Source organism: Rhinolophus ferrumequinum, chromosome 18 (assembly GCF_004115265.2).
Source record: "Rhinolophus ferrumequinum isolate MPI-CBG mRhiFer1 chromosome 18, mRhiFer1_v1.p, whole genome shotgun sequence".
Classification (NCBI taxonomy): domain Eukaryota; kingdom Metazoa; phylum Chordata; class Mammalia; order Chiroptera; family Rhinolophidae; genus Rhinolophus; species Rhinolophus ferrumequinum.
In genome coordinates, this window is record NC_046301.1 from 44,144,348 (window position 1) to 44,159,145 (window position 14,798).

General features: G+C 35.6%; 1 protein-coding gene across 1 annotated transcript in view; it reads right to left on the reverse strand.

Annotated features, from left to right (window-relative positions):
• The window catches only part of PIWIL2 (piwi like RNA-mediated gene silencing 2), a 68,910-nt gene that overhangs the window by 34,093 nt on the left and 20,019 nt on the right, over nucleotides 1-14,798 (reverse strand). The window contains exons 11-14 of the mRNA XM_033133401.1: nucleotides 4,917-5,105; nucleotides 4,221-4,305; nucleotides 3,438-3,527; nucleotides 1,799-1,939 (exon numbers count right to left, since the gene is read on the reverse strand). Of these exons, the coding sequence (XP_032989292.1) occupies nucleotides 1,799-1,939; nucleotides 3,438-3,527; nucleotides 4,221-4,305; nucleotides 4,917-5,105 (505 nt within the window). The remainder of the gene's footprint in view (nucleotides 1-1,798; nucleotides 1,940-3,437; nucleotides 3,528-4,220; nucleotides 4,306-4,916; nucleotides 5,106-14,798) is intronic.

Here is a 14,798-nt window from a genome sequence, read left to right on the forward strand (position 1 = left end):
CTTTTATTATCGGTATATATCGAGTATTACAATTTTAATGCAGTTTTCCTTTCTTAAAATGTGCATACATTTTTTTGGCACCCTCTGTAAAATAAAAGTACTAAAAATAAAATGCCCCCTTACCTAATAATTTTACCTCCATAAACTTGACTATGAAAATAAACAATAACATGTGCAAAGATTTAGTTTCAAGAATGTTTACTGAGTCACTATTTATAATAGAAAAATACCAAATTCAATTTTAATTTAAAAGAAATCGTTACTAAAATGAAGTATCTGGCAGCCATTAAAATATTTAGAAAAATATTAAATGACATGGAAAAACATTCTAAATATACTGAGGGGAAAAAAAGGAAACCATATGAATATGTACTGTGAGGGTGCACACTACACACAAAAGTAACACTGAAGGATACGTAATAAAATGTTAACAGTGATTATTTAATACAGCAAAATTATAAACTTTTCTTTTTTGGCTTATGTTTTATCCATCTGGAAATAATATTTAATGACATGAAAACATATTCAAGGTATTAATATTCAATAAAAAAGAAGGCGCAAAACCATATATAGTATAATAAGTTTTATAAGAGAAAGATTTACTCTCACAGAAAAATTCAAGTGGGGAGAGGGTGGTTGATGAGGGTAAAGGGGATCAAATATATGGTGATGAAAGGAGAACTGACTGTGGGTGGTGAACACACAATGTGATTTATAGATGATGTAATAGGGAATTGTACACCTGAAATCTATGTAACTTTAGTACTAACAATTGTCACCCCAATAAACTTTAATTAAAAAGAAAGAAAAGTTCCTGGAAAGAAAATACATTGAAAATATCTTTATATGTGTCTAAAATAAGAGATATTATCTTTGGATAATGAAATTACTGATGTTTTTATTGATATTTCCCCCCTTCTTTACATTTTCTAAAGTTTCCACACTTTCCTTACTGACTATCCATTATTTTTATAAAAAAAGAAAGGAAAAAAAAATTTAAACAAGCAGTCAACTCAGAGTGCAAGAGAACTAAAGAAAAGACAATTATTTGGGGATAATCTCAAAAGAAAGGTGAAAAGTACTTATGGCTAGTATTTACTGAGCACCTGTTATGTGTCAGGTATTATACTAAACATTTTACCAATCTCTTAACTCAATCATTATCTTCATTTTACTGATAAAGAAACTAAGAGATAGATACTAAGCAAGTTGCTCTAAGTAATCAAGATGGCAAGTGTTAGAATGGAAATTCAAAGCCAAATAAGCTGACACCAAGGCCCAGGGCGTTGCCACCGACCTCATGCGGCCTCTGCGCTATGGATCAGGCCACACAAATACAACAGGACTCAGCAAACTGCAGACAGAAGGGCCACAAGAAAATTAGATTGTACGAGTCTACGATTATACAGGAAGAAAGACAGTAGTATATTAAAAAAAAAACACAAGTTAATTATTGGGAATGAGGAAAAAAACTTGGAGGAAAAAAAAGACATATAAAACTTTAAGAATAATTTGGGTTGGAAAACTGAAAATGAGGTAACTTTTAAGTCAGTATTTCTTTTGCTATCTATTTCACTGGAAATTAGCTCATATCCCTTGGAAATACAGAGGAATAATCTGTAAGAGATAGAAGGCAAATTAAGTCAACGAAATTCAATTGTCATGACTAGGAACAAAAAAAGCATAATAATAAAGCAAAAACTTCAAAATAAAGACAAGATAACAAGGTACTGCACAGTCTCACAAAGCTCTAAAATCGATGATTAATGTTTTCTACCCATCACATCTTCTGGGTTACCTTATGTACATCGTTTTGCAGAGAGAGTCCCCAACGTGTTAGTTCATTGCTGGCTATCTCATTCTTTGCAATTTTCTGTAGCAAGAATTCCAAAGCACTATGGTGCTGTTTGGGGCTCAGGTTTATCTGATGGGTCAAATCCTAAATAGAATTAAAATGGAGATAACAAGTTATAAGTATTACTTTCTCCAATATGAGATTAAATAAACCCCAATGTGTCTAAAACGTTTCCATAAGAAACCCCTTCACCATTGAAATCTGTAGAAATTTTCAAATATCTCTAAAGGCTTTAATAAGCATCTCTCAGGAATGTGAATGAGGTGTAAGGTTAAAATTTTCAGCACGAAAGAATTTTAAATTTTGTTTCTTTCTCATAACATCTAAATCATATCACTTCCTCAAAGTCATGTTCTGAATTTTTGTAATTATCCCTAAGAAATTCTATGAAACGGAAGCAAAGGGGGCTTGATTATACCTATTTAAGATTTTGGGGGGAAAAACATCCTGTGCCAGGCACACAGCCAAACATAACAGAATGGAAAACCACATCCAATCTTATACTTTATGTCATACTACACTAGCCATTTAATGTAGTATGTAGTAATTACCCAATAAGACATGTTTTAGACATTGGTTAATATAGTAATTAACCAATAAGACATGTTTTTTTGGTCCAGTGGTTAGCCCATAACAGTTGCTTTCTAAATGTTTATTGCTGAGTGAGTATCTAACAAGTGTGTATAAAGATTCTGAATCACTTAAGTGAGTTCTTTATTCCTCTGGCACAAAAGAATTATACAGTTGTTGTCCCCTAAAAGGTAGTCTTTAGGCTCAGTAAGTCTATGGAGCTATGCAGATAGCTCTGTGATCACAAAGTCATTAGACAACTGGGAGTTGTAAGGAAGGACCCTTGACCCACATTTTAAAAGCAGAAGTATCAGAAGGTAAACAGGAAAGGAATCTCTTACAGGAATTTTGAGTGTCACTTCAGGCTCTTTATGATGTTACTAAAAATAGTATGTGGCATCCGAGGCAAGCATGGCCCAAGGATTAGACAGACACGGATTCGGGAAGTGGAGAACAGAGTATCTCCAAGCGTGGAAAGCCCCAGGAGCCGCAGGGTGCGGAGGTGAAGTGCTCAGGGTCTGGACTCATCTGTTGCTTCTAAGCTTTTTCCTACAGGAACTGAGCCTAGCACTTCCAGGACATCCCAAGTCCCACATGATAAACTATCCTTTACCTCACCATGCTCTGACTTGTTGACTTTTTGTTACATTATCTTCTCCACCCCTTCAAATAAACTGAAGACTTATAAAAATGTTTAAAAACTTCAGGGCTCTCAGAGAATCTCATTTATGATCAAATGGCCAGTTTATAGTCATCCATTTGATTGGTGAGGGTGAAGACAGAATTGTTTCCTTGTACTTTATAATCCAGTCACTCTGCTGTCCTAATAACCTTCAAAAAGAAGTTCTGATCGGCTCTTTCAGTGTGTGGGAAGGGACATGGACCAGGTTTTACAAAAAGGAAAACTGGAGCTTGGAAGAATGGACCTGACTGGGTAAAGATGCACGCCTGACATGGTTCTAGCTCAATCTGCTACTGAAAAGGTCTCCCGCTCAGAGCAGGCGTTTCTCACCTTCATGGCTCTGAAGTCTTTCTTCATCTTCTCAGGGATCCCAGTCATGAAGGAAAGCTCAGGCAGCAGCAGGATTTCACCTTTTAGCAGCTTTGAAGTGAGAACGGAGAGAGAAAGTAAGGCAATAAAAATAAAAGAGGATCGTGTTGCCCTGACCTGTACAAGACATGCCATGCCTAAGGCTGGCCCTGTAGGGCCAACACTGGAAAACTAGGATATAAAACCCCAGAGAGGGGGGCAGTGAAACACTACAGGTATTTTACCCTTTCCCCTTCAGTCACAATACTTACAGCTGTTGTATTAGGTAAAGGAAAAAAATACTGAAACTGTCAAAAGGCCAGAAAAAACTAGGAAAAAAAAAAATTCTGTCCCTCTTGGGCCTCCAGACAAGCTAAGACAATACAACCTATCAAGCTGGTGCCTCCATCTCATCTTAGCCTGTCAATCTCCAGGCTTTACACTTAAGACAGTATAGTCAGGTGTCAAGGCACTTTACCCCCACTCCTAGCAGCTCCTGAAATGTCTAAAACTTCCCTACTGGATCCAGTGTTTTAATCTTCTTTAACAGCACATTCTCCTGATTCCTTAACCTAACTGGCACGTGTGCATATTTAGCTCCTCATTACGGGGACTTCAAAAGCAAATCCTACAGTGTGAGGCGGCACCTGACTAGATGGCCCAGACAAAACTGCACAGTTTTCCCTAGCCCCACTGCGGTCACTGCTCCTCGGCTCCCAGGGCTGTGAAGAAGGCCCAGAGCGGCTGACGGACATCGCCACTCACCGTCCCCTGGTTATTCTGTCTCTCACTGGGTCTGTGGATCAGCAGTGGCTGGTCTTCCTCCTTAACTGTTATCCCATAGTTTTTGCTACAGCAGGGCAGAGGCAGGAAAACACGTCAGCAGCAGCATCACTCCTCTCTCAGCAACACAGTCTGAGTCTCTTAACCAGACTGAGGCACAAGTCTGCGTTGTCCCTTTGTCAAGGGTCCATCGGAAATGCTTATTTATATGCTATATATCATAGCATATTTATAACTGGAAAACGTATGCTCAAATTACTTTGTAATTAAATAGAGGAGAAATAGGCTAAAAGTCCAGGAAAGGATCTGTTTAAACTGCATCAGGCTAAAGGGCTTAGGCATCTAGAAAGGAAAAATGATAGTTAAATAATGAATGACTTGCATTTAATCTCTCCAACCAGACTTTTAACCAAATCAGCAAAGGAAATACAATTCAAAAGCCCTGAGATTAATTTATAAAGTAACTGCCAAAAGTACTGAAAGAAACAAAACTGTAAGGATGGCATATTCAGGGTCAAGCCCATAAAAGAGCTCATTCAATCTTAGGCACATTACCAATCTAATTATTTAAAAAGTGTCCCACTGTACACCACTATGGAACTCAATATCCTGCTGGGGAATTGTAGACTACAACCTACCCCCACACCCGCAGGTGCAAGCACAGCCTCTTTTCTCTACCTGTAGTATTCCAAGAATGTGATCTCCTTCCCATCAGACATCGTGAATCTATCTTTTGGAGTCTTATTCCAATCCACATCATCAATACGATAAGTACGATTGTTGTATCGGGTTATGACAATATTGCCAATCAGAACTTTAGTGCACTCATCCTGGAAGTTTTCTTTGTTTTGCTGATACACGGCATGCCTTTGGAAAGAGACAAAAGACTTCAGGATCCCATTTGTATACAATGAGCAATATGAAAGGCATCGGTGATACAAGTAAGAACTTCAGGGGTATAATCACAGCTATAAAACACCAAAGGCTCCAGATGTCTCTTTTAAGAGATAGGACTCTCATCTCTTTTCTTTTTAACATTACCAAAAAAAAGAAAAGAAAAAGAAAAGGAAAAAGAAATAGTGAAAGGATAAAAATCAAATTGAAAATAGCAAATACAAATTAATAAAATTCACTGTATTCCTTAAAATAAGGGACTTTAGTCACCAAAATAATTACTATTTTGCATCATCATTATTAGGATATAGTCCACAGAAGGACAGTAAAACATTCTTTAAACTATATTTGCCCTTTCTAGCTGAAAAAAGAAACTACAGTACCTATCAGATGGCAGCCCTGGTGAAGATGTCAAAGGTGCAGAGATGAAAAGACTCACTATATATAAATATACCCTTGTGGTAACCTAATGGTGCCATGAACAGGGCAACACAAAAAACTCACAAAAAGCATGTCTGAATGTGCTCAGGGAGCCAAGGAAAATTTAGAGGCAGCTGATACCTGTAGGAACAATCTGCCAGGCAGAAAAGCTGAGGCAGGGGGACATGAGTAACTCTAGCAGAGGCAATGAGAAGTGTGCAGGGAACAATCCAGGAACTGAGACGGGGGAGGCAAATTGGTGAAAGAAGAACAGAAGATGGTAAGCGTAGGCTGCAGACAGGCCAGGGGCCAGATATGAATTCCCTTAAAAGTCAAGGATCAGAGTTTGGACTTTTTTCTGTGAGCCAGTGTGATCAGGGTATATTTCTCAGGAACACTGGTCCCTTGAGAGGTCATGAGGGGTTAAAGAAGGTTCCATAATCAAGAAAGTTGAGTTCACTCTACACATTATAAACCCTTCTTAGAGATTTACAACATACATTACCAGATCAGGCTGATAAAGGAAAGAAATGTATTTAGTTTTACTTTAATTAAAAATTATTTTTTTAAATATTTCTTACTTTGAAATAATTATAAAATCAAAGGAAGTTGCAGGCGGTTTCTATGAAAAAGCCACTGGAATTGGCTTGGGTGTGCCTGAAAGTTGTATGGGGTGGGGTCTCGAATCACCAGGGTGTGGTGAACGAACAGAGTTAGCCAGCTTGATGGAGGCTCAGATACGGCAGCCACCTACATCTACATGCTGGGAAGAGGGAGGACTCAACAAAGTTACCTACAAGGGAGCTCCCATAGACTATCAGCTGATTATTCAACAGAAACTTTGCAGACCAAAAAGTACTGGCAAGAAATAGTCAAAGTGAGGAAAAGTGAGGACATACAACCAAGATTACTCTACCCAGCAAAGCTATCATTTACAATCAAAGGACAGATAGAGCTTCACAGATAAGAAAAAGCTAGGAGAGTTCATCACCACCAAACAGGTATTACAAGGAATCTTAGAGGGACTTCTTTAAGGAAAAAAAACCCTAAAAATATGAATAACAACATGGCAATAACTACAAACCTATCAATAATTACTTTCAATGTAAATGGATTAAACGCTTCAATCAAAAGATGGGGGGCTGAATGGATAAGAACACAAGACCCTACATAGGCTGCCTACAAGAGACTCACTTCAGATCAAAAGACACACAGACTGAAAGTAAAAGGATGGGAAAAATATGTTTCATGAAAATGGAACAACCAAAAAAAGCTGGGGTAACAATACTTATACCAGACAGAATAGACTTTAAAACAAAGACTATAACAAGAGACAAAGAAGGGCCTAATAATCCCTTTTCTGAGTATTTATCTGCTGAAACCTACAATGCTACTTCAAGAGAACATGCTCATCCACATGTTCATTGCAGCATTATTTACAATAGTCTTTGAATGGATGAATGGATAAAGAAGAGGTGGCACCATACATACACTGGAATATTACTCAGCCGTAAAAAAAGAATGAATCTTGCCATCTGTGACAACGTGCATGGACCTGGAGAGTACTGAACTGAGTGTAGTAAGTCAGACAGCGAAAGACAAACATCATATGATTTCACTCATATGCAGAATCTAAACAATAAAATAAACAAACAAACAAAACAGAAACAGACTCACACAGAGAACATTTTGATGGTTGCCAGACAGGAAGGGGGTTAGGGTGGGTGAAAAAGGGGAAGGGATTATGTACATATTGGTCGTTACAGAACAGTCATGGGGATGTAAAGCACAGGGAATATAATCAATAATGTGGTAATTACTATGTATAGTGCCAGGTGGGTACCAGTAAGGGGGACCACTTCCTAAATTATATAAATGTCTAACCTGTACACTTGAAACTAATACAAAATAATATTGAACTCTAATTGAAAAATTTAAAAAGGGGGGGAGTTAAAGAAGAATAAGAGGTTAAAAGTTCCAGGTATAAAACAAATAAGTCTTGGGGATGTAATATACAACATAGGAAATATAGTCAATAATATTGTGACAGCGTGGTACAGTGTCAGATGGTTGCTGGACTTATCATGGTGATTACTTCTCTAGCATATAGAATATAATCAATAATGTGGTAATAACAATGTATGGTACCAGGTGGATAGGTGGGTACTGTTGAATAACTACGAAGTACACCTGAAACTAACATAATATTGTATTTAGCTATGTTTTAATAAAAATCTTTTGTAAAAAACCCTCAGAAATTGAACATAGTTTGTAATACCACCCCCCCCCCCCCATTTTTTTTAAGGAAGGCGCAAGTCACAGTGGCCCATACGGGGATTGAACCAGCAACCCTGGGTTATTAGCACCACACTCTAACCAACTGAGCTAACCGGCCACCCCCTGTAAAACCTTTCTGATACAGACCCACTTCCCTTCAGCTTTCCTTAAATCTGTGACTAATAATTTCCCAAAACTATGTGTAATCATACCACATACATTGTTTTGCAACTTGCTTTTTAACTTAACATTATTTGGATAGTCTTCCACATTAATAAAAACATATAAAGTTCTTAGCACAAAGGACTACCTTCAAACAAGTCATTGTAGATCCCAAAAAACTAAAATCTGCCAGCTTTGGTTTTGATTTATGAAGAGAATTTGGAAGAACCTATAGACATACCAATGTAATAATGATCGTAAGGAATTAAAAATGTGGGTATAGTAATGACATTATGGTTATATTTTAAAATGAAAGTCAATTTAGGAGATATATACTAAAATATTTGTGAAAGAAATAAGACGTGGGATTTGTTTCAAAGTAATTCAGTTTGGTCAGAGAAAATGGTAGGAGACTACATAAAACAAGACTGTTCACAATGTGATATATATAGATGATGTATTACAGAATTGTACACCTGAAATCTATGTAACTTCACTAACAATTATCACCCGAATAAACTTTAATTAAAAAAAACACCACAAGATTGTGTATGAGCTGAATCTATAAAATGGGGATGGGAGGGTTTATGATACCCCTCTCCCTACTTTTCCAAATGTTTTAAATTTTTCACCTAACTAAACTCTCTTAAAAGTCAAAAAATATATGAAAATTAAAAAATATAAGTACACTCTGACAAGAGAGGGAAAAATAAAGAAATTCAACACTAGGTTTTCTAATTCTAGAAAAGAAAAAGTTGGTATATACAAAATAGAAAACTTTTAACTGTAATTCTTATTTTCATGATATTCAAAAGATTATGGAATCTATGAAAAGACAATTTGAGAGCAGTAGTAATTGCTTGAAGGAAAAATAAAGCATGACTGCCAACTTTTAGAAATATTAGCAAAGATAATGGAGGCAGAAAATCTCAGCCTGGATATCAAATTTATAAATTAAAAAGTGGATTTAAGAAATTGTTTTAGTACTCTGAGGAAATAAGAAAGGAATGAATATAATAAAAGACAGCCACATGCAGAAGACAAGTCCAAGAGATAAAAGACATATATAACTCACAGAAGAGAGATAATGAAAGAAATAAACAAATAAATAAGATGAAGAGTTGGAACCAACTAAAAGAACTCAAATGACAGCAAATTAATGAAAAAGGACCTCAATCTGAAAGTTCTGAAAAAAATTATATTTCAAATATAAAAAGGAGTTATGAGTAAGGAGTTTCCTTTGGGGGGTGATGAAAATGTTCTGGTATTAGATAGTGGCCTTATTTAGCCTTCACCATTTTTTTTAAAACTTTCATGTATTTTTAAATGTGTTTTTCCAGGACCCATCAGCTCCAAGTCAAGTAGTTGTTTCAATTTAGTTGTGGAGAGCATAGCTCACAGTGGCCCATGTGGGGATCGAACCAGTGACCTTGGTGTTATGAGCACTGTGTTCTAACCAACTGAGCCAACCAGCTGCCCCCAAGCCTTCACCATTTTTAACATACAATCAATTGTGTATATACTAAAAACCAGTCAATTACGCACTGAAAATGGTGAATTTTATGGCTAATTATATCTCTACAAAAATTTAAATTAAAAAAAAGAAAGGATTTCTCTTACGGCAGTACAGAGATATCAGCAATTCCCCTCTACAAAAATCAAGCATAAAACTGGACAAAATTGTCAAAAACAACAATTTTAGGTTACTGGAACTCAACCAAAGGTAGACAATACCTTGAGAAGTGTTAATTTTTTTAACAACTACTAAAGCTTCTGATAAGAATAGCAGGAGTTTGTGACCTTCTTGCCTGGGGTGGTCCCCATCTCATACCATTAGTTTTACCTGCCAGAGTGGGAAAATACAATCTGTGCACAGGAATGGGAATGCATGGAAAACCAGTTACAAATAGCAATGGGGAAAACCAAAGTTTTGCTAGCCCAAAGTGGTAGTCCAGATTGGGGCAAGCAGCAGACTGGCTGGAAAATTTAACAGGTAGAATCTGAAAAACAGAAAGCCATGGAAGGGCTTATGATAAGCTCACCACACATGCTTAGCTAACTGGGAAACTTACTCAGGAGAAAGCCTGACACATGTGAGAACTACCTCTAACTTCGAATGAGTTCTTCAGTGCATATACAGAGTCATCAGCAGAGACTGGAAGACTTATGGGCTCGATCCATAAGGTACAATCCTCTACCCAAATCAATGCCTGAACCACTAAGCTATGCACAGGTGTGGTCCCAAGGAAGCTAAGCTAAAATGTGAAAAGAATAGAAAAATTGAGCAGAAAAATCAGCAGCTGCACATCAGAGAATATAGGTCCACAGTTTAAGAATGGACAAATCAGAATTTTTAAAAATTCAGATAAATAAATAGAATCCAAACTTGCTACAATATATTACCTGAAATGTTTAGTTTTCAATTACAATCTATTAGATATGCAAAGAAACAGGGAAGTCTGACCAATAATCATGAAAAAAAGCAGTCAACAGAAACTTATTCTGAAAGGCTCAGATGTTGGACTTTGCACACAAAGAATTCAAAGCAGCAATTATAAATAACTTCAATTATCTAAAGGATAATATGGGCGGATGGTTGGCTCAGCTGGTTAGAATGCAGTGCTCCTAACACCAAGGTCGCTGATTCGATTCCCACATGGGCCTGTGAGCTGAGCCTCCACAACTAGATTGAAAACAACGTCTGGACTTGGGAGCTGATGGCTCCTAAAAAAACACACAGTTCCCCAATATTCCCCAATAAAAATATAAAAAAAAGGATAATATGATGACAATGAGTCAACAAACAGAGACTCTCGATAAAAATAATGGAAATTAAAAAGCAAAACAAACCAAATAGTAAGTGTAGAAGTCGAAAGTATAAAATCCAAAATGAGAAACTGGTAAGATGAGCTTACCGGGAGATTTGAAATGGCAGAATAAATAATCACAGACATAAAAGATAAATCAATAGAGGGTCTCCAAATCCAAAGGAAAGAGGGAAAAGACTAAAGACAAATGAAGTCTCAAAATCCCATGAGACCATTATCAAAAGTCACAACATACATATAATGAGTCCCAGAAGGAGGACAGGAGAATGAAGAAAAAGATTATTAAAAGAAACAGTGGTCTAAAACTTCCCAAACTTGATGAAAAACATTAACCTATAGATACAAGAATCTCAATGAATACCAAGTATGATAAACATAATGAGAACCACACCAAGACACATCATGGACAAACTGCCAAAATCCAAAGCCAAAAAGAAAATCTTGATAGCAGTGAGAGAAAAATGACTCATCATGTGCAGGATAAGCAATATGGTTAACGATCTACTTCTCAACAGAAAAAATGAAAGTCAGAAGGCAGCATAATGACATGCTGCAACTGCAAAAACAAACAAACAAAAAACTGTCAAGCAAAAAATCTATATCCAATGAAACTATCCTTCAAAAATGAGAATGAAGAAGCCAAACACAAAAGAGAACATATTATATGATTTCCTTTATATGCAATCCAGTCCAGAACAGGTAAATCTGGAGAGATAGAAGGTTAGTGGTACTCTAGAACTGGGGACAGGAGTTTGGTGAAGGGTAGAGTAGGGAGTAGGGGTAATGGCTGAGGGGGTGTAGGGTGTGGGGTTTCTTTTTGGGGTATTGGAAATGCTCCATAATTGTGGTGATGGATGCATAACACTAAATATATTAAAAGCTATTGATGATATAGTTTAAATGAGTGAATTGTATGGTAGAATTGTACCTCATTAAAGTTGTTAAAACAAATGAAGGTGACAAAAAGTTATTCCCAGATAAACAAAAACTGAGAGAATTTGTTGCTGGAAGACCTGCTCTATAAGAAATACTAAAGAAAATCCTTCAGGCTGAAGAAAATGATTCTAAATGGAAACTTGGATCCACAGGAAGGAAGAATACTGGAAATGATGTATATATGAATAAATATAAAAGACTATATATGTATTATCCTTCCTTTCATTTCTTTAAATATTGTAAGATTGTGTAAAGCTATAATTAAAAACACTGTACTGTTGGGTTTATAACATAGAAAAATCTTTATATACATATTCATATCAGCATAAAGGAGGAGAGAGCTATGCTGGAGCAAAATTTCTCTATTTTACTGGAATTAAGTATGTATAACCTGAAGTACATTATGATACGTGAAGGATGCTTACTGAACTCCTTAGAACGAACACATGAACGAACACACACATACACACACTCAACCGAGAAATAGAAATGGTATATTAAAAAATATTTAACACAGAAGAAGGCAATAAATAAAGAATGAAGGGGAAAAGACATGAGATATATAAAAGATAGATCGGCCACATTACTGTCAGACAAAATAGACTCTAAGTCAAGAATATTACTAGAGACAAAAGAGGCATATTTCATAATGACAAAAGGGTTAACAGATCAGGAAGATTAGCAATTATAAATTATATATTTATGTAAATATAAATGTGTATATCTGAAGGAAAAACTGACAGAATTGAAAGGTATCAATAATTTGACAATTATACTTGGATTTTCAATATTTCTCTCTTAGTAATTGATAGAACAAGTAGAAAATTAGGAAGAATATAGAAGATTTGCACAAAATTATTAAACCAACTGAACCTAGCTGACGTATAAAACACACTCCAACAAACACCAGCAGAAATCACATCTTTCTCAAGTACACATAAACTTCCTCCAGGACAGACTCTGTGCTATGCTGTAAAACAAGTTTCAATAAAATCAAAAGACCTGAAATAATACAAAATATGCTCTCTAACCACATTAGAAAAAGACTAGAAACCAAAATGAAAAATCAGGAAATCTCCAAATATTTGGACATTAATCAGCGCATTCTAAATTAATCCAAAGAAGAAAGCACAAGAGAAGTAAGAACATATCTAGAATTTAAAGGAAATAAAAACCAGTAAAAAAAATTAGGGGCTGTAGTTAACACAGTGGTCAGAGGGAAATTTATGCCTTCAAATTATATAACAACGAACGAACCCACATATTTGACAAAAGTGTCAAGATAAATCAGTAAGAAAGGATAGCCTTTTTAAGAAATAGTGTTGTGATAACTGGATATTCACGTGCAACAAAATGAACTTAGCCCATTTCCTCATATTATCCATGAAAGTTAATTCAAATCTTACATTTAGAATCACAAACCTAAATGTAAGAGCTTAAACTATAGACCTCCTAAAATAAAACATAGAAAATCTTTGTGACCTTGAGTTAGGCAGTAATTTCTTAGATATGACACCAAAACACAACCCATGAAAAAAAAACCTGATAAATTAGACTTCATCAAAATGAAAATGTTTGCTCCTTAAAAGACATTAATAAAAATGAAAAGACAAGCTACAGACTTGGAGAAAACATTTGCAAATCATGTATCTGATAAAGGATTTATATTTCTTAAAGAATTCTTGCACAACAAAGTGAAAAAGTAACAACCTAACTAAAAAATAGCTAAAAGATTTGAACAGACACTTCACCAAAGTAGATAAATGGATGGCAAATAAGCACAGGAAAAGGATATTCAGCATGATTAGTCATTAGGAAAATACCAATTAAAAACCACAACAGATACCAGTATATACTGATCAGAATTTCTGAAATTAAAGACTGACTACACCAAGTGTTGGCAAGAAGGTGGAGCAAACTGAATTCTCATACATTACTGGTGGGAATGTAAAATGGTACAGCCACTTTGGAAACAGTTCCTTGTAAAGTTAAACATACACCTACCATATGATGTGCTGGCTATTCCCACTCCCAGGTATTTACTAACCAAGAGAAATGAAACTGTGTGTCCACTAATTAGTACACTAATATTTACAACAGCTTTATGTGTAATAGCCAACAAGTGGGAATCGGCTGGAAATAACAGGTGAAACATAAAAAAACAAACAAACAAAAAACCCTGTGGTATATTCATGCAATGAAACACTAGTCAGCAATAAAAAAAAGAACAAAGTTTTGGTAATACAATAACTACATGGTTTCAAAATAATCACGTTGACTGAAAGCAGCAAGACTGAAAAATAAAAAGTGAGTATATACTATAATTCCATTTATATAAAATTCTAGAAAATGCAAACTAATCTCTAGTGACAGAACGCAGATCAGTTTTTGCTGCCTATGAGGGGCAGAAGAAGAAGAGAGGTGGGAAGATGTTTCAAAGAGACATGAGTAAATTTTAAGGGGCCAATGTATATGTTCATTTTCTTCACTGTGATATTTCACAGGTATATAAATATGTCAAAACTCATCAAATTATCTATCTTAAATGTGTATGATTATTAAATGTGTATTGTATGCCAGGTGTGCCTTAACAAATCTGAAAAAAAAAAAAGAAATTAACAGAACAATAAAATATCCAGAACTAGCGTGAAATACAGATTAGCATTAGGTGTACAGCAACTACTGGTGGTATTTCAAATTAGTGGGAAAAAGGGGTCATTAAAAAATGGATAGGATAACTTGCTAATTATTAAAAAAATAAATTATTTATGAACTGAAGATTAATATGTAATAAATTAAGCAATAAAACTGGAATGAAACATAAACATTCATCAACTCCTGGGAATAAAAAAAAAAATCCCCACAAACTTGGAAAAGATGGATTGTTCTGTAGTCACAGTAACAAGTAGCCATAAGAACCAATTTTAAACCTGTTTAATCAATCTTCATCAACTCACCTCAGCAAACATACTTTTGCAAGGCAACCAACCAGTGTCATCCCCTTATTTCTGTAAATCAGCCAATCAGGGAATGATTTAATGTA